General features: G+C 38.9%; 1 protein-coding gene across 1 annotated transcript in view; it reads right to left on the bottom strand.

Moving 5' to 3' along the window:
- Nucleotides 1-20,195, bottom strand: part of LOC141147855 (uromodulin-like) — a 124,775-nt gene that overhangs the window by 67,977 nt on the left and 36,603 nt on the right. The window contains exons 5-7 of the mRNA XM_073635022.1: nt 13,391-13,647; nt 8,094-8,216; nt 3,397-3,574 (exon numbers count right to left, since the gene is read on the bottom strand). Of these exons, the coding sequence (XP_073491123.1) occupies nt 3,397-3,574; nt 8,094-8,216; nt 13,391-13,647 (558 nt within the window). The remainder of the gene's footprint in view (nt 1-3,396; nt 3,575-8,093; nt 8,217-13,390; nt 13,648-20,195) is intronic.

The following is a 20,195-nucleotide window of genomic DNA, read 5'->3' as shown; positions in this document are numbered from 1 at the left end:
ACCAGCACTAGTGCCTAAGGCCCAATTATTCAGCCCCTGTTCAACAGGGACATGTTATTATAATTCTTGATCTAATATTTCACAGCAGGGCCCGTTTCTGCGCCCACCAAGAGCGAGTGAGGACTTACAGTGTTGTGGCACCAGCACCACCACCAAAGGCCCAATTTTTCTGCCCCTGTTCAACAGGGGCATGTAATTACAATTCTTGATCTAATATTTCACAGCAGGGCCCTGTGAGGGCTTACAGTGTTGTGGCCACAACAACACCTAAGGCTCAAATTTCTGCTGAGTATATAGGGCAGGCCCCTACTTTCAAACATCCAACTTACAAACGACTCCTACTTGCAAACAGAAGGAGACAACAGGAAATGAGATGAAATCTACCCCATGGAAGGGAAATTCTCTCCTGTAAGAGTTAATATGGGAAAAACATTTGTCCTTTCCACTGATGCTTTATCACCAATCCTTGTTTCACAAAAAACCCAAATTTTCAAAAAACATTTGTCATTGGGACAAAAAGTGAGGTGAAATCTTCTGAAGAGGAGCACAGACAGCAAAACAAATGTCACAGGGGTAATAGCCCTTCCCTATGTTTTCCAAAAAGCATATAAACAGATTTTTTGGCTGGAGCTAAACACGTTCAAAATGTACCAGTTCAAAATTACAAACAGATTCTACTTAACAACAAACCTACAGTCCCTGTCTTGTTTGCACCACCTGTATATTGCTGTATAAAGGGCCTTTCCTTTTTTTAATTTGGGTGCGGGGTTCCCCTTAATATCCATGCAGGACCCAAAGGTTCTGGTAATGGACTGGAGGGTACCCATGCCGTTTGTCTCACTGATTTTCATCCATTGCCACAACCTGACATTACATTAAAGCGACAAGCAGTTTTAAATGACTTTTTTTCCTTTAAAAATGTCAATTTGTGCAGGGACTGTTCTAAGCACGGGAAACACGCTCCACTTTACAGGCATACTATAGACACCCCCCAGGTACAATATTTAAAGGAATATTTCACTTTTTTTTTTTTACTTTAAGCATCATTAAAATCACTGCTCCCGAAAAAAAGGCCATTTTTAAAAGTTTTTTTTGCATTGATACATGTCCCCTGGGGCATACCCGGGTCCCCAAACCCTTTTTAGGACAATACCATGAAAATTAGCCTTTAAAATGAGCACTTTTGATTTTGAAAGTTCGAGTCCGATAGACGTCAATGGGGTTCTAACGTTCATGCGAATTTTCGGTCCGTTCGCAGGTTCTGGTGTGAACCGAACCGGGGGGTGTTCGGCTCATCCCTAGTGGACGGCCATGTCTTGGTAGGTTTGCAGTTGTGCCATACTCTTTCCATTGTCCGATGATAAATTGAACAGAGCTCCGTGAGATGTTCAAAGCTTGGGATATTTTTTTTATAACCTAACCCTGCTTTATACTTCTCCACAACTTTATCCCTGACCTGTCTGGTGTGTTCCTTGGCCTTTATGATGCTGTTTATTCACTAAGGTTCTCTAAGAGCTTCACAGAACAGCTGTATTTATACTGAGATTAAATTACACACAGGTGGACTCTCTTTACTAATTAGCTGAAGGCAATTGGTTCCACTAGATTTTAGTTTGAGGTATCAGAGAAAAGGGGGCTGAATGCCATAGTTTTCAGATATTTATTTGTAAAACATTTGGAAAACCATTTATCTTTTTCATTCCACTTCACAATTATTTGCCACTTTGTGTTATTCTATCACATAAAATCCCAATAAAATACAATTACATTTTTATTGTAACATGCCAAAATTTGGAAAGATTCAAGGGGTATGAATACTTTTTCAAGGCACTGTATGTTAAAAGTCATGTACTGTACATCTTTCCCCGATGAAGTGACATGGAACACATTATTGGTGTGTTTTAACCTGGTCTTATGATCAATAAATACTGACCTTCCTGAAGAATCCATTTTGGAGCACCCTTTTTATTTAATGGGCAGCTCTGCTGACCACAATTTAGGTATATTTTGGGGAGTCAACCCCTTTACCATGGTTCACCGGATCTGATTATAACTTGGAATGGAAGTCCCTGATGACCGTTGAGTTTGACCACTCACACTCTGCATGGAGACAGTCATATTCTCCACATGCACTGAATTAGGTAGCTTGACTCTAGATGGAGGTCCTGCAACCCCATGGATTTGTTTATGCCCTTACTTTACTTTCTGCTATCCTTTCCATGTAAGTAAAACTACATCTAGAAGGATCTCTCTTGTGGCTTTTTCACCCTGTACAAATACCTTTGTAACATCACTAGACACTATTGTGATGTCATGGTAAAAACAGCCATGTAAAAAATGACTGAAACTATGGTACCCGATATGCAGGAAATTCATATACTGTACACCCTGCCAGGCACACAGCCGGTGGGAAGTATTTGGCACAAACACATGTAGAGAAAAGTGGAGAATTTTCCTGGAGTCTATAAGCACCTGTGTCAATGGACTTTTGTTCACTTTCAGTGGGTCTTTATACAAGTGTATGACAATGCAATACCTGCTTAAAGCAGGTCACGTCTTGGTGAGAAGTAGGTCAGCTCCAGTTCAAATGTACCTGTCATTGGATTCTGAAGGATCTAAGAAGTATTTCAAACTGATCTGACACAATCAACACAACATCAAAGTCCATCAACAAAGGCCCATAGAATGAACAGGATCCAGGGCCACTAATGCATTAAATTTGTTCACATCTAGATTTTCTGTGAAGAAGAGAAGAATTCCCTTATATTAAGTTTGGGTTTGACTTTTTAAATAATGTGAAAGCCTCTCACTCACAGCACACTTTCTGTGAATTTTGGCAGTAAGGATTCATTTTAATTTTATCGTAGAACTGGTGGACATCAGTTTTATCACCTTACAGTTGTAGGAAATGATGCAGTATACAGTATACATTTAGAAACTCTTATGCCCTGTACACACAATCGGACATTCCAACAACAAAATCCATGGATTTTTTCAGACAGATGTTGGCTCAAACTTGTCTTGCATACACACGGTCACACAAAGTTGTCGGAAAATCTGATTGTTCTGAACGTGGTGACGTAAAACACGTACGTCGGGACTATAAACGGGGCAGTAGCCAATAGCTTTTGTCTCTTAATTTATTCTGAGCATGCGTGGCACCTTGTGCATCGGATTCGTGTACACACGATCGGAATTTCCGACAACGGATTTTGTTGTTGGAAAATTTTATAACAAGCTCTCAAACTTTGTGTGTCGGAAATTCCGATGGAAAATGTGTGATGGAGCCTACACACGGTTGGAATTTCCGACAACAAGGTCCTATCACACATTTTCCGTCGGAAAATTCGACCGTGTGTACAGGGCATTACTGTAAATCTACAGTCATGAACTTACCATTCGGATCAGTAAAATTAATACTGAATGTCTCATCTCCTGTGATCAGTAAATATGATAAGGATGTTGGAACATTAAACGTGTCAGTATAATTGTCAGTGACATTTTTGTTGATGTTCAGGATGCGCACAGATGAATTTAGAGGTTTAGACAATAATAATGCCAATGAGTGAGATAACTGCCAAAAATAGGAGAGAAATAAAACATTATTTAAAAAAAAAAAAAAAAAAAAAAAATTTTATAAAGCAAAACATTTATGGGCACAAACCCTTTGCTATAGTTAAAACCCCCATTTATTTCCTATATACACCCAGATGTAGCAGTATATCTTAATACATCAAAGGCTAAATATACCATTACATTATGATAAATGGTGCCTTGTCCTAAAAGAATTTGTCCAGTGGTCTCTATTGAGATGACTCTGGATTAGCCCAGACCTTACAGCTCCATATACTGACCTGGGAACCACCAAGGAGTGCTGGGTTGGGCATTCCCACAGTCTTGAGATTGTGTAATATAGATAAGCTACAAAACCTACAATGCAGAATTATGAAACATTCACAGAACTTTCAGGGATTTAGCAAACATTGAGATTATGTGGATGAAAGGCTGAAGGTTTTTTACCTTTATTCATTCTATGCATGAAGGCACAAAATCTTTGTGTGCTGCCCCCCCCACAGCCCCCCTAAAACTCACCTGAGTTCCCTCTCGATCCAGTTATGTGCAAAAGAGCCTTGGCTGTCTCTGGACTCCCTCTCCTCATTGGCTGAGGCAGCATTGGCTCCCACTGCTCTCAATCACAACCAGTGAGCCAATGAGGAGAGATAGGGGGTGGGGCCTATGGACACAGAGCAGGGCTCAGGAGAAGGTACTCACCAGTGCCCCCATAGTAAGCGGCTTGCTATTGAGGGTATTACTTAAGGGGAAGGAGCCAGAAGCACCGGTGGGGGACCCGAGAAGAAGAGGATTGGGACTTCTCTGTGCAAAACCACTGCACAGAGCAGGTAAGTATAACATGTTTGTTTTTTTGTTTTTTTAAGCTAAACTTTTAATACTACTTTAAGATAAAAACATTAGCTTGGCTCCCTCTAATACGCCGGCCCCTGGAAGATTTACTGTATTTATTATATGGCCGATGTTACATTTGTTGCCATCTTTTACTTTGAGAAATGCAATGCTTAAGAATAGGGTTGATCTTCGAGTTGGAGTCGAACTCATGTTCGACTCGAACATTGGCTGTTCGCAAGTTCGCCGAACAGTGAACAATTTGGGGTGTTCGCGGCAAATTCGAATGCCGCAGAACACCCTTTAAAAGTCTATGGGAGAAATCAAAAGTGCTAATTTTAAAGGCTTATATGCAAGTTATTGTCATAAAAAGTGTTTGGGGACCTGGGTCCTGCCCCAGGGGACATGGATCAATGCAAAAAAAAGTTTTAAAAACGGCCGTTTTTTCAGGAGCAGTGATTTATGAATGCTTAAAGTGAAACAATAAAAGTGTAATATCCCTTTAAATTTCGTAGCTGGGGGGTGTCTATAGTATGCCTTAAAGGGGCATATGTTTCCTGTGTTTAGAACAGTCTGACAACAAAATGACATTTCAAAGGAAAAAACCCATTTAAAACTACTCGCGGCTATTGCATTGCCGTTCCGACAATACACATAGAAGTTCATTGATAAAAACGGCATGGGAATTCCCCACAGGGGAACCCCGAACTAAAATTTAAAAAAAAAATGACGTGGGAGTCCCCCTAAATTCCATACCAGGCCCTTCAGGTCTGGTATGGATATTAAGGGGAACCCCGGGCAAAATTTTTAAAAAAAATGATGTGGGGTTCCCCCTAAACTCCATACCAGACCCTTCAGGTCTGGTATGGATTTTAAGGGGAACCCCGTTCCAAAAAAAAAAAAATGGCGTGGGGTCCCCCCAACAATCCATACCAGACCCTTATCCGAGCACGCAACCTGGCAGGCCGCAGGAAAAGATGGGGGATGAGAGAGCGCCCCCCCTCCTGAACAGTACCAGGCCACATGCCCTCAACATTGGGAGGGTGCTTTGGGGTAGCCCCCCAAAACACGTTGTCCCCATGTTGATGAGGACAAGGGCCTCATCCCCACAACCCTGGCCGGTGGTTGTGGGGGTCTGCGGGTGGAAATTATTCATGTTCGCGTCCCGCAGACTTTAAGGGTGTTCACGTGTTCGAACAAACTTTTTTCCTGTTCGCATGTTCTGGTGCGAACTGAACAGGGGGGTGTTCGGCTCATCCCTACTTAAAAAAATAATCACAGATTGTTGGGGATCTTTCCATGCAATGCTACCAGCTGCCACTCCGCATTTATCAGAATTCCAGTCTGGATTTTCACCTACAATTCCTAATTTTACTGCTGCTCTCCATAATCAGATGCAGGCACAGGCCCTTTTAATTCCATTCCCCACAACTATTTTGTTCCTGGACATGTCTAGGAAATATAGAAGAAACTGTGAGCGCAAAATATGGGGTAACTTGTCGTTCTTCTTTTGTTTATAGCGCAAAAAATAAAAACCGCAGAGGCAATCAAATACCACCAAAAGAAAGCTCATTTAGGTACAGTGTTGCATGACCCGCAATTGTCATTCAAAATGAGAGAGCACTGAAAACTGAAAATTGGCCTGGGCAGGAAGGGGGTGAAAATGCCCTGTATTGAAGTGGTTAAAAGATTAGTTCTTATGTTAAATGGTGGCAGCAATCCTCAGAGGGAGCCAGCTCTGTGAACAGATCAGAAGGAGGGGAAAACATAGGAAAACACAGGAAGTCCATACCCTCTTATAACACCTCATGATACATCATAGTCCCTGTGTAGGTATAAGGAGTGTAGTTTTGTTGATTTTCATTCTGTATAATTTGTTCCCCCTTTTTCTTTTTTAACGAACCCTTATGATCCCTTTTCGTTATTCCTTCTGCATTCGTTACCAACACCCATAGTAAGTACTGCATTTATGAGTTTCGTGTTGCTCTTGATGTTGTAGCATGACCTCTTCTTCTGGCTAACAATGCCCTATGGGTCATGTCTCCATTATGGTCTATACATTTATGCCCGTTTGGGTCGGTGGATGACTTCATGTGCAGCCATGTATTGATCCTCCTATAGACCCCTACAGGCATTTGTGCCATTTATAGGTAGCTTCTATCGCTACCGTTAAATCCCCTACACACCATTTCTGATGTCATGTTCTCTGCCTATACGTACCATTGCTATTAAATATCCCTTAATTACATTTGAATACTTTTTCAATAAGCACAAAGTTTACGGACATACATATGTTGATATATATACATGAACTATTATTATTATTATTATTATTATTATTATTATTATTATTATTATCACTTTTATTGTGATTCCTAGCAATCAATATTGTTGTATTTTAGTGCCCCAAAAAATTAGCTAACCTTTATGTGTACATATATGATATATATTTTATATTATTATATATATAAAAAATGATATATTTTCATAATATTTTTATCATTTTTTATCGATATATTTTTATATTATATATCATATGTATATTTTTATATCTATGACCATATTATTATGTGTATATTTTTTTCTATATTTTTTTTACATATATTTTTCTACATATTAGTTATATATATAGTGTCTATACTAAAATCCTGGCCCAACCCACACTATTATTTTCGTGTGGGTGCTGGTGGTGCGCTGTGTGTGCTGGAGCTTGTTGTTCCTCAGCCTGGGCACATAAATAGCACTTTTCCAGCACTGCCATGTTAGGCCTGTAGAAGGAGCCGATGCTCCGAGTGTGTAGCCTGCCTACTCTGCCCATCAAGAATGGTCTCTCCTTGATGTCCGTTCACTTCTGGGGACGTCATTTCCGTGCGTTCCACTCTGGTTACGGCTGACTTCCTGGTGGCCAAAGGACTACCTAACAGATCCCCTGCTATCTCCCTCATGCCTGGATGCCTCGGACGCCTGGTGAGTCCATTTTTATCTTGTGAATGTACTATATACCTTGCAATTAAAACTTTGCTTTAATACTACACTGAGGTGGTGCTTTCTGTGTTTTCCCCGCTGTCTAGGAAATATACATTTCTCTGCTTTCCTCAATTGGCTGCTCAGAGAGACCACACCTGATGATGCATAGCTTAGCAAGTAACCAAAAGCTCCCATTGGTGTCCGACCAAAAGCTCTCATCTGACTTTTTCTGTCGGGAATTCTGACCATGTGTACGCGGCATAATAGCGCATAGATTCTTCAGAAGACTCATCTATTGTGAGGAACCCCTCCCAACTGCTACCAAAGCATTCAAGTTGCAGTGGGGTACTCTTTGTTATTGGCTCCTGTATCCTTCCAGCTGTTACCTGAGCAATGGTACATGTTTCACAGGGAAGTATCTATCCCCGTGATATTTTTGACACTTCTTTTCTTATTAGCCCAGAAAATGGACATTTTTCATTTGACAGATTTGACTTCCATTGACTTAAATGGGGTTTAGTTTAGGTTTGGCATCTGAACTCCTTTAAAGTTCACCGAACCCCTGCTGAACTGAACCTATGGAAGTTTAGATCATTGTGGATTATCACCTCTAAAGCCATCTACAGATGTATACAGTATAATTGAAATTCAGCCCCATACATAAAGTGTCCACCATCAACATATTTCTGCCTTCACTTAAACTATGATTCTGATATGATTCTTACCGTATAATAATTATAATACAGAGGAATCACTTCTCCATAACTAAGAGATGAAATGTCATTTAAAACATCACGCTGGGAATCATTCAGTGTACAATACCACCATGGATACAACAGAAAATAAACCTGTAAAGAAAAATAAAATGTTTACCTTGTGGTTTAGAGATACAGTCATGGTCAAAAATATTGTCACCCCTGCATTCTGTCAGATAATGCACCACTTCATAATTAAAAAAACAGGTGCGCTAATCAATAAATTCACAGTGCAAAATATGGGGCATGAAATCCTAACATACAAAGTGTAATAATTAGTGAAAAAAAAAATTTTTACTAATAGCAAAATCTAAAAAATAAGATTCAGTCCAAAAAATGAATAAATAAGTGTCCAACTGGAAGGCCCTGGTAAGAAAGGGAAATAAGTGAACCAAGTGAATAAAAACTTCAATGTACTTCAAAACACAAATGGCATAGATCGTGAATATCCCATCACCACATAGATTTGCTTCTCCCAAACGGTGGAGATCTCAAACACTAGATAGTAATCCCAACAGGCTCCAACAGGCTGGGCTGTGACAGCAGATCCAATTTGTCAATAGACACAGGACCTCCATATTAATGGATGGGCTGATATCCAATCTAAAGGCTCAAGGATAAATCCCTGAGCATATGTGGGAAGAAGAGGAAAGTCGTAGTGAAGCCGTAGTGTAGTGTAGTATGTTTCAAAAAGGGGGTTATTAAAAACGGCACTCTAAACACTTATGTCAAGGCAACCAGAAATCAGCAAAAAAATGCACACGAAACAGAGCAGGGGTTTGCACCAGCCTGTTCAATGGGATAGACGTCTCACAATGGGCTCCACCCGACGCGTTTCCCCATTATAAGCTTCAGCTGGGAAAGGAGACCAGGACATTTTTTTCACTAATTATTACACTTACCTTTGTATGTGAGGATTTCATGCCCAATTTTTTACACTGTGAATTCATTGATTAGCGCACCTGTTTTTTTTTTATTATTCATGTTTGTTGATTATATATCCAGCCGCCTTGTAGAGCTATAGGACTGTCCAGGTTGTCTTCGGTGTGGGGTATCTTTGGCTCCTGGCATACAATATGCTCCACCCGGGTTGCCTTGGGAGAACGTAAGTTACTAGAGAATCCAACCAATGCAGGAGACTGGCATGATGTATATATGTATAAATTGCAACAACATTTTCTGATCTATTCCCCCTTTTTTGATTATTTAGATTGTGATGTAATTTTCCCTGAAGAAGACTTGATTTGGTTTAACGTTGAAACGCGTTGGAAATTCCACTACCCCATATTCGAGTGGCCATTCAGGGTGACCGTATTGGGTAGTGTGATACATCACTGTCTGTTTTTTAACAATTCCCTCACATGTAACTGTATATTATAACCAATTTTCGGATTTATATACAAACTTCTATGTCTTGAAGTCCTATTTTGTATCTATATGTTATTTACCCTATGTTATATGCACATATACCAATATTTATGTTTTTCTTGTCTAATGATACTCAATAAATTTGATTTTATTTTTTAAACAAAAATTCATTGCCTTAAAAATCCCTTTAGAGGTTTATATATTTTTTTCACATTATTCATGTTTGTGTCAGGGGTTCAGACCTTTTTGGGTTGCAGCTTTTCTCTATTTATGTGTTTACTTTTAATTCTCATTTAACAGTCACAAGTTTACCAATTCGCCTCCACCAGGGGGAAGGATAAGCACAGAAGTTTGTAATCTTTTTTGACAATGCACCACTTCACCCAGAAAATTGTTGCAATTACAAATGTTTAGGCACTCTCTGTTTATTTCTTGTGTTTGTATCGGTATGACACAAAAAAGTGGAGAAACAAAAAGCCAGATCTGACAAAATTATTGGCACCTTCTCAAAATTGTAAGAAATAATTGCATTCCAAATTTGTAATGCTCCTGTAATTTGTTATTAAACTCAGCTGTATCAATTAACAGGGTCTGAGAATATGTAAATCACACCGGAAACCAGTTAAAATGGTGGAAAATTGACTCAACCATTCTGTTGTGTGTCTCTGTGTGCCACACAGAGCATGGAGAAGAGAAAGAGCAGCAAAGAATTATCTGAGGATTTGAGAACAAAAATTGTGGAAAAGCTTGGACAATCTCAAGGTTACAAGTCTATCCCCAGAGATCTTAATGTTCCTGTGTGAAACATTTTCAAGAAGTTTACAGCCCATGGCACTGTAGCTAATCTCCCTGGATGTGAACGAAAGAGAAAAAATGATCAAAGACTGCAATGAAGGATTGTTCGAATGGAGGATGAAGAACCTCGATCAACTCCATGAAAAATTCAAGCTGACTTTCAGGCACAGGGTAAAACTGTGTCCGCTCACACTATACATCGCTATCTGAATGAAAAGGGACGCTATGGTACGACCCCACTGTTGACACAGAAACATAAAAAAAGCCAGATTGGAGTTTGCTAAAATGTACCTGAGAAAGCCAAAATCCTTTTAGGAGAATGTACTGTTGACAGATGAAACTAAATTACAGCTTTTTGGTAAAGCCCATCATTCTACTGTTTTCAGAAAAAGAATACAGTCCCTATAGTCACACACGGTGGAGGTTCACTGATGTTTTTGGGGTTGCTTTGCTGCTTCTGGCACTGGATGTCTTGACTGTGTGCATGGTAGACATGTGCAGGATGAAAAAAATCGTTTAGTTTAGTTTCGATTCGTTATTTAACTAAATTCGTTTAGTTAAATTAGTTGCATTCGTTACATTCATTTTTGGGATTCGTTTAGTTTCGTATTCGCATTTGAAAAAAGTATCAAATTTGAAAAAAATTCTACCGCATTCGAAAAAATTCTACCGCATTCGAAAAAAAACTATCAAATTCGAAAAAATTCTACCGCATTCGAAAAAAAACTATCAAATTCGAAAAAATTCTACCGCATTCGAAAAAAAATTGACCGAATTTGAAAAAGTAAATTATATATAACCATTTTGCGAAATTCAAATTTCATATAGAATAAAATCAAATTCCAATAGAAAAGATTCAAATAGAATAGAAAATAAGAATAGCATACAAAAACAATAGAACAGAATAGAAAAAAATATAATATAACCTATTCTAATCTTTTCTATTCAAATTCGAATTCATTCTGTACCAAATTCCAATTCCGGAAGATGTTTTATATATATATATATATATATATATATATATATATATATATATATTTTATTCTATTCTGTTCCATTGTTTTTCTAGTCTATTTTCCATTCTAATCTTTTCTATTCAAATTCAAATTCATTCTCGAATTTCGTCTAGAATGAATTCAAATTCGAATAGAAAAGTTTAGAATAGAAAAGAATAGCATAGAAAAACAATGGAACAGAATAGAAAAAAAATATTTTATATATATATATATATATATATATATATATATATACCATCTTCCGATATTCGAATTTCATATAGACTGAAATCAAGTTTGAATAGAAAAGATTAGAATAGAATAGAAAATAATAGAAACGAATAGCATAGAAAACAATAGAACAGAATAGAAAAAAATATAATATAGATATAGATTGAAGTGTAGAGGAGAACCACACACAGCTTTCAATCTAGTGTCAGCAAACAGGTCCTCCCACCGACCTTGTATATATAAAAATAAAGTTCAGATGTGTTCTGACTTATCTAAGGAAGGGTGCGAACAAATCAGCCTGAAAGGTAATCTTTGTCTGAACAAATGATAGTATTGATTCTGTTTGGAATGACTCTACTTGCTTTGTAATCTTTTTCTCTATATATATTATTCTATTGTTTTTCTACTATTCTTTTTTCTTTTCTATTATTTTCTTCTATTCTAATTCGATTTTCGAAATTAGAATTTCTGAAAATGTTTATATATTTATATATATATATATATATATATATATATATATATATATATATATATATATATATATATATATAAAATCATTTTCCCAAATTCAAATTTCGTATAGAATGATTTTGAATTTGAATAGAAAAGATTAGAATAGAATAGAAAATAATAAAAAAGAATAGAATAGAAAAACAATAGAACAGAATAAAATAAAATACAATATATGTTTTTCTAGTTTATTCTTTTCTATTATTTTCTTTTCTATTCTAATCTTTTCTATTCAAATTCATTCTATACGAAATTCGATCTTCAGAAGCCATGTTCCGAAATTCAAATTTCGTATAGAATGAATTTGAATTTGAATAGAAAAGACTATTAAAGAATAGAAAATAATAGAAAAGAAAAGAAAAGCATAGAAAAACAATAAACCAGAATTTAAAAAATATTATATATATGTATTCTATTGCTTTATGATTTTATATTCTATTCTATTGTATTTTTTAGAAAATCGATTTCTATTGTTTTCAAATTCGATTGAAATTTATTTTCGAATTCAATTATGTTTTCGAATTCGATTCGAATATGTTTTCGACTTCGATTCGAAAATGTTTTCGAATTCAAATATGTTTTCGAATTCGATTCGAATTTGTATTCAAATTCGATTTGAATTTGTTCGCTTTTTTTCGGATTCGTTTAAATTCATCACTTTTGTAATTCGGAAATTCGAATGCATCCGAATTCTGATTCGGAACGAAACGGAATGCACATGTCTAGTGCATGGCATTATGAAATCTGAAGATTACTAAAGAATTCTGGGGTGCAAAGTAGAGCCTAGTGTCGGAAAGTTGGGTCTCCGTCAGAGGTCATGGGTCTCACAGCAGGACAATAACCCAAAGCACACGTCAAAATGAACCCAGAAATGGAGAGTACTGAACTGGCCAGCAATGATTCCAAATCTAAACCCCATAGAGCACCTGTGGAGAGATCTCAAAACAGCAGTAGGGAAAAGGAACTCTTCCAATCTGAGAGACCTGGAGCAGTTGGCGAAAAAAGAGAGGTCCAAAATTCCAATAGAGAGGTGTAAGAAACTCATTGATGGTTATAGGAAGCCATTGATTTCAGATATTTTTTTCAAGGGGTGTGCTACCAAATATTATATTTGAGGGTGACAATAATTTTGTCCAGTCCATTTTTAAAGTTTTATGCGCAATGTGTCAGTTTGGCTTTTTGTTTCTCCACTTTTTTGTGTCATACCAATACAAAAAAAATAAATAAACATGAGAATGCCTAAACATTTATCATTGCCACAATTTTCTGGGTGAAGTGGTGCATTATCTGACAGAAATGCAGGGGCGCCAATATTTTTGACCATGACTGTACATAGATGATGTATGACTTTACATGGAAGACTCTTACTTGGGACTTCTTTTCCTCCAGCAATGTATGAACATCAGACAGGAGCTGAGTGTCATTGTAATCTGTCATGGAGCCAAATGTATAAACCCAAATGATGGACTCAGCGGGGGAAATCTCCAGAGCTCTCTTCAGCCCATAGAGGAGGGACTGATTGCAGTTTAATAGATGGTAATAGGAATTATAATAGTCATCCCAATAGTTTCCTCTTATGCTTTGTAAGAAACCACTTATGTCATTGGTGATAGTTTCATTGGTTTCTAAAAAAAAGAAAATATATTGAAAAGTAGAGATTAAAATTAAAATTAAAATAATGTTATAAACATTAATAATAGCATAAGAAATAGTAAGAGAACCAAACTACCCAACCAAATTGTGATATCCTCAGCTTCTCGGCTTAGCAATGTAGTTTGTTAATATCAGTTCTGCTCATAGAAAAATAAAATAATGTACAGATTCCAATTATACCCATTTTCAGAGGAGATCACTTCTCTCTGACTGCTTAATATTGATAGTGATTTGATTGGCCCAAAGAAGGATTCCTTGTGGAATGTACATATCATACTCTGCTGTACTCTGTATGATGTGCTTCATGTTGTCCTCATGTCTGCTGTACTCTATGCTGCTTGTCACATAGTCCTGATCACTGCACCTTATAAGCTGTGCTATACATTACATATTCTGCTCTGTAGGCTGTGCTATACATTACATATTCTGCTCTGTAGGTTGTACTATACATTACATATACTGCTCTATAGGCTGTAGTATACATTACATATTTTGCTCTGTAGGCTGTGCTATACATTACACATTCTGATCTGTAGGCTGTGCTATACATTACATACCCCTGATCTCTGCACTCTGTAAGAAGTGATAGTTAACCACTTTAGCTCCGGAAGATTTTACCCCATTTATGACCAGGCCATTTTTTGCAGTTCGGCACTGTGCTACCTTAACTGGCGATTGCACAGTCATGCAATGTTCTACACAAACAAATCTATATCCTTTTTTCACACAAATAGAGCTTTCTTTTGGTAATATTTGATCACTACTGTTTTTTTTTTTAAATTATTATCATTTGCGATATAAACAAATTAAAAAAACCCTCAATTAAATAAATAAATATGTAATACTTTCTGTTATAAAACATTTCCAATAGAAAAATTTAAGAAATACAACTTCTCCAATTTAACCACTTGACCACTGGCACTTAAACCCCCTTCCTAACCAGACCAATTTTCAGCTTTCGGTGCTCTCACATTTTAAATGACAATTACTCAGTCATACAACACTGTACCCATATGAAATTTTTGTCCTTTTTTTCACACAAAAAGAGTTTTCTTTTGGTGGTATTTAATCACCGTTGGGTTTTTTATTTTTTGCACTATAAAAGAAAAAAGACTGAAAATTCGGTAAAAAAATGAATTTTTCTTTGTTTCTGTTATAAAATTTAGCAAATTAGTCATTTTTCTTCATAAATGTTGGCCAAAATTTATACTGCTACATATCTTTGGTAAAAATAAGTACAAATTGGTGTATATTATTTGGTCTTTGTGAAAGTTATAGAGTCCAAAAGCTATGGTGCCAATATCTGAAAATTGATCACACCTGAAGTACTGACAACCTAATTCTAATTTCTTGAGACCCCAACATGCCAGAAAAGTTTGAATACCCCCCAAATGACCCCTTTTTGGAAAGAAGACATTCCAAGGTATTTAGAAAGATGCATGATGAGTTTTTTGAAGTTGTCATTTTTTCCCACAATTCTTTGTAAAATCAAGATTTTTTTTCTTTTTTTTTCACAAAATTGTCATATTAGCAGGTTATTTCTCACACACAGCATATGCATACCACAAATTACACCCCAAAACACATTCTGCTATTACTCCCGAGTATGGCGATACCACATGTGTGAGACTTTTACACAGCGTGGCCACATACAGAGGCCCAACATGCAGGGAGCACCTTCAGGCGTTCTGGAACACCCAGGCCAATTCTGACATTTCTCTCCTACATGTAAAAATCATCATTTATTTGCTAGAAAATTACATAGAACCCCAAAACATTATATATGTTTTTGTAGCAAAGACCCTAGAGAAAACAATGGCGGTCGTTGCAACTTTTTATCTCGCACGGTATTTGTGCAGCAATTTTTCGAACGCTTTTTATTAAAAAAAAAAGTTTTGTTCTTTAAAAAAAACAAAACAGTAAAGTTAGTCCAATGTTTTTGCATAACATGAAATATGAAGTTACGCCGAGTAAATAGATACCTAACATGTCACCCTTCAAAATTGCACACGCTTGTGGAATGGCGCCAAACTTCGCTACTTAAAAATCCCCATAGGCGACGCTTTAAAATGTTTTACTGGTTACATGTTTTGAGTTACAGAGGAGTTCTAGGGCCAAAATTATTGCTCTCACTCTACCGATCGCAGCGATACCTCACATGTGTGGTTTGAACACCGTTTTCATATGTGAGCGGGACTTACGCATGCGTTCGCTTCTGCATGCGAGGACACGGACAGGGGCGCTTTAATTTTTTTTTTTATATTGTTGATTTTACTTTATTTATTTTAGTTTGACACTTTTTTCCAAAAAATATTTTTTTTTGATCACTTTTATTCCTATTACAAGGAATGTAAACATCCCTTGTAATAGGAATAGGGCATGACAGGTCCTCTTTATAGTGAGATATGGGGTCAATAAGACCTCACATCTCACCTCTAGGCTGGGAAGCCTGAAATAAAAAAATAAAAAAACGTTCCTGGCTTTGATCGTAGTGGTGAGTCGGTAGAAGCACCAGAGGGTGGTGGGAGCGGGGGGTTGTCCCCTCTCGCCTCCCGTAAGAACGATCAAGCAGTGGAACAGCCGCTATGATCATTCTTATGGTGTAGGAAATAGCTGGCTGAAAAAGCTGATATCTGAATGATGCCTGTAGCTGCACCCATCATTCAGATATCCCCGCACAAAGTCAAGGATGTCATATGACGGCCGGTGGGCGGGAAGTGTTTAAAACACATTTTTTTTTAACACAAAGTTGTCCATTTATACAATATTTCTAAGACATGGCATGTACATACCAAAAATTACACCCCAAAATAGATTCTCCTACTCCTGAGTACGGCGATACGTCGAGTATAGCTGAGCATGGTCCAGTATGGCCGAGTATGGCTGAGTATGGCCGAGTATAGCTGAGCATGGCCGAGTATGGCCGAGCATGGGTGGGTATGGCTGACTATGGGTAAGCATGGCCGAGAATGGCTGAGCATGGCCAAGTATGGCTGAAAATGGCTGAGCATGGCCAGGTATGGCTGAGTATAGCAGGGTATGGCTGGGTATTGCAGAGTATGGCTGGGTATCTCCGAGTATTGCAGAGTATGGCTGGGTATTGCAGAGTATGGCTGGGTATGGCAGAGTATGGCTGGGTATCACTGAGTATTGCAGAGTATGGCTGGGTATTGCAGAGTATGGCTGGGTACAGCTGGGTATGGCAGAGTATGTCTGGGGATCACCGAGTATTTCAGAGTATGGCTGGGTATTGCAGAGTATGGCAGGTTATTGCAGGGTATTGCAGGGTATTGCAGGGTATTGCGGGGTATTGCAGGGTATTGCAGGGTATTGCGGGGTATTACAGAATATTGCGGGGTATTACGGGGTATTGCGGGGTATTGCAGAGTATTACGGGGTATTGCAGGGTATTACAGAGTATTGCAGGGTATTGCCGGGTATTGCAGAGTATTGCAGGGTATTGCCGGGTATTGCAGAGTATTGCGGTGTATTGCAGAGTATTGCAGAGCATTGCAGGATATTGCAGGGTATTGCAGAGTATTGTGGGGTATTTCAGGGTATTGCAGGGTATTGAAGAGTATTGCAGGGTATTGCAGAGCATGGAGGGATGGCTGAGCATAGATGGATGGATGTGACTGCAGCTGTCACAGAGCAGCGTTGTGGGCACTACAGATCCAGCCCACAGCGCTGCTGCCATCCGATCTCTCCCCCTCTCCTCTCACACTGTACCGATCAGTACACAGAGGGGAGAAAGGAACCAGCACCATGACATGACTCTGGTTTGTTTACATGTGATCACTCCGTCATTTGACGGAGCGATCACATGGTAAACGGTCACGATCAGCATCATGGATGTTTTTGGGTGTGCGCCCCGGGGGGCACGCGAGAGCAGGAATCTGGGAGGACGTCACTGTACGCCCTCCAAGAGTTATCCAACTGCCCTGCAGCCGTCAGTTGGTAACTGGTTAAAGTGATTGTAAAGCTTTAGTTCCTTTTTTATTAAAATAATAAACATGTTATACTTACCTGCTCTGTGCAATGTTATTGCACAGAGCAGCACTGATCCTCCTCTTCTGGGGTCTTCCATCGGAACTCCTGGCTCCCGTCCCCATAAGAAGCCGCTTCCTATGGTGGGCACTCATGTGTGCTCAATCCCGAGCCAGGCTGTTTGCGTCTATTCAGACTCATAGCCCAGCTTGGCCCTGCCCCCCACTCTCTGCTCTGAGTCAAGTCTGTGAGATGGGGGAGGTGGGAGAAGAGCTGCTACAGGTGTGCACAGCACTGGATTGAGATGGGGCTCAGGTAAGTATTTAGGAGGGGGCTGCAGGGGAGATACTAATAAAATGTGTTTTACCTTAGTGCAGAGAATGACGTTTAAAAAAAACTTTTACCTTTACAGCCACTTTAATGCTTGCTTATTACTCCCCAGTATGGATGAGTTTGATGTTCGAATGCCCCATAATGCACTGCAAAATCACAGTGCATTGCTGTATGATGATTGGCCAAAGCACGCACCTGACCTGCATGCTTTGGCCAATCACAGCACACTCTGCTGAGAGCCATAATTAGCCAAAGGCAGGGTGCCTTTGGCCAATCATGGCTCAGGGGGACTAAGTCCACGCCCCACACTATAAAAGGATGCCTACATAGTGGCTGTGTGTAGTGTGTGGACGGAAATACTGTAGATTGAGCTAGATTAGGCAGGCAGGTTGGTTAGTGGCAGTGTATTTGATATATATACTGTACACAGTCAGTCTAGTATTATATATATATAAAAATATATATAAAAAAATATATATATATATATATATATATGTATATATATATATATGTATATATATGTATATATATGTATATATATATATATATATATATATGTATATATATATATATATATATATGTATATATATATATATATGTATATATATATATATATGTATATATATGTATATATATATATATATATATATATATATATATATATATATATATATATATATATGTATATATATATATATATATATATATATATATTGTACAGGACGCCGTGGCTGGGTCCTGGAAGGACGCTATGTTTCCCCTCTGTTTGGACTGTGGTCCCTTTAAGGGAACAAAAAGGGTTAACTCACCTGTCAGAGGAAGTGGGTTTAAAACAAGACAGGAAGTTGGAGAGGGTGTGGAGGAGTGTAAAGGAGAATGTGGATGGTGGATGGTGTTTGTTGTGCAGCAACAAAAGTGAATAGCAGTGTCCTGCCTGGAAGTCTCCTGCCAGGGGAAGCTACCTGCAACAGAAATTAAGGATTGTTTAACTGCGATAGCAGTTCTGGACTTTGCAAGTCGGTGAGACTAAAACCTTTTTCTTTTGTTTTTGCTGCTGTAAAGCTATTTAAGTTCAATAAATCTCCTTTTGAGTGAAAAGCCTGTGTCCTGCGATCTAGCTGGTCCCCCAAACATTACAAGTGGTGCTCGAATGCGGGCATGACAGAGTAACAGGCATTTTTCTTGCTGTTTTTTTTTTTTTTTTGTGTATTGGACTTAAAACTGACATTTAAAGGGACAGTACAGTGGATTTATGTCCTGGGTTAAAGCCGCACAAACCCTGAAAGCTGAAGCAATGGAGGAGCTAATTAAACAGCTGTCCTTGGCTAATATACAAGCGCAGACTCGCCATGAGGTACAGCAAGAAAACACTCGCCTGTTGGTGGCCCAGTTGGCAGCCCAGCAAGCGACCCAGCAAGAGGTTATGCAGGCTCAAGTGACTGCCTTAAAAGAAGTAGTGCAGCAGCTTTCTCAGGGCCGTGAGCAAGCGGCTGTTGCCCCTGGCAACCAGGTGACCGTGAGGGCAAGCCATTTTTTGCAGAAATTGTCCCTGAGTGATGATGTAGAGGCATTTCTTGCTACATTTGAGAGGACGGCAGAGAGAGAAGGGTGGCCCCAGGACCAGTGGGCCGGCCTAATTGCTCCTTTCCTAACCGGAGATCCGCAAAAAGCCTACTTCGACCTGCCACCAGATCACGCTAAAGACTATCAAAAATTAAAGGCAGAAATATTGGCTCGTTTGGGGGTAACTACAGCTGTTCGGGCCCAACGAGTGCACCAATGGAAGTATCGTCCAGATCGTCCACCACGGTCTCAAATGCATGACCTGGTGCAACTGGTAAAAAAATGGCTGCAGCCCGAAATGTTGTCTGGCCTCCAAATCGTGGAGCGGGTCGTGCTGGACCGATACCTAAGGTCACTGCCAGACGACCTTCAACGGTGGGTCAGCCATGGAGACCCCAAAACAGTGAACCTCCTTGTCGAGATGGTAGAACGATACACAGTGGTGGAGGATCTGCTTGGCCCTACCAAGCGCCAAGGACCCAGTCTGCCACGGCCTATTCGTTCGACTGCTGCCCTTCGAAAGGACGTTCCCCGGAGCCCTGGAACCAACACCCCAGAAGGTCAAGAGTCACTCCCGATACCTTCTCAGCGACCTGTTCCTGTTCGGAGAGGAGGGGATGTACAATGTTGGCGATG

Source organism: Aquarana catesbeiana, linkage group LG06 (genome assembly GCF_042186555.1).
Source record: "Aquarana catesbeiana isolate 2022-GZ linkage group LG06, ASM4218655v1, whole genome shotgun sequence".
Taxonomy (NCBI): Eukaryota; Metazoa; Chordata; class Amphibia; order Anura; family Ranidae; genus Aquarana; species Aquarana catesbeiana.
Note: the sequence above shows the minus strand (reverse complement) of the source record. Positions and strands in the feature narration are given on the sequence as shown.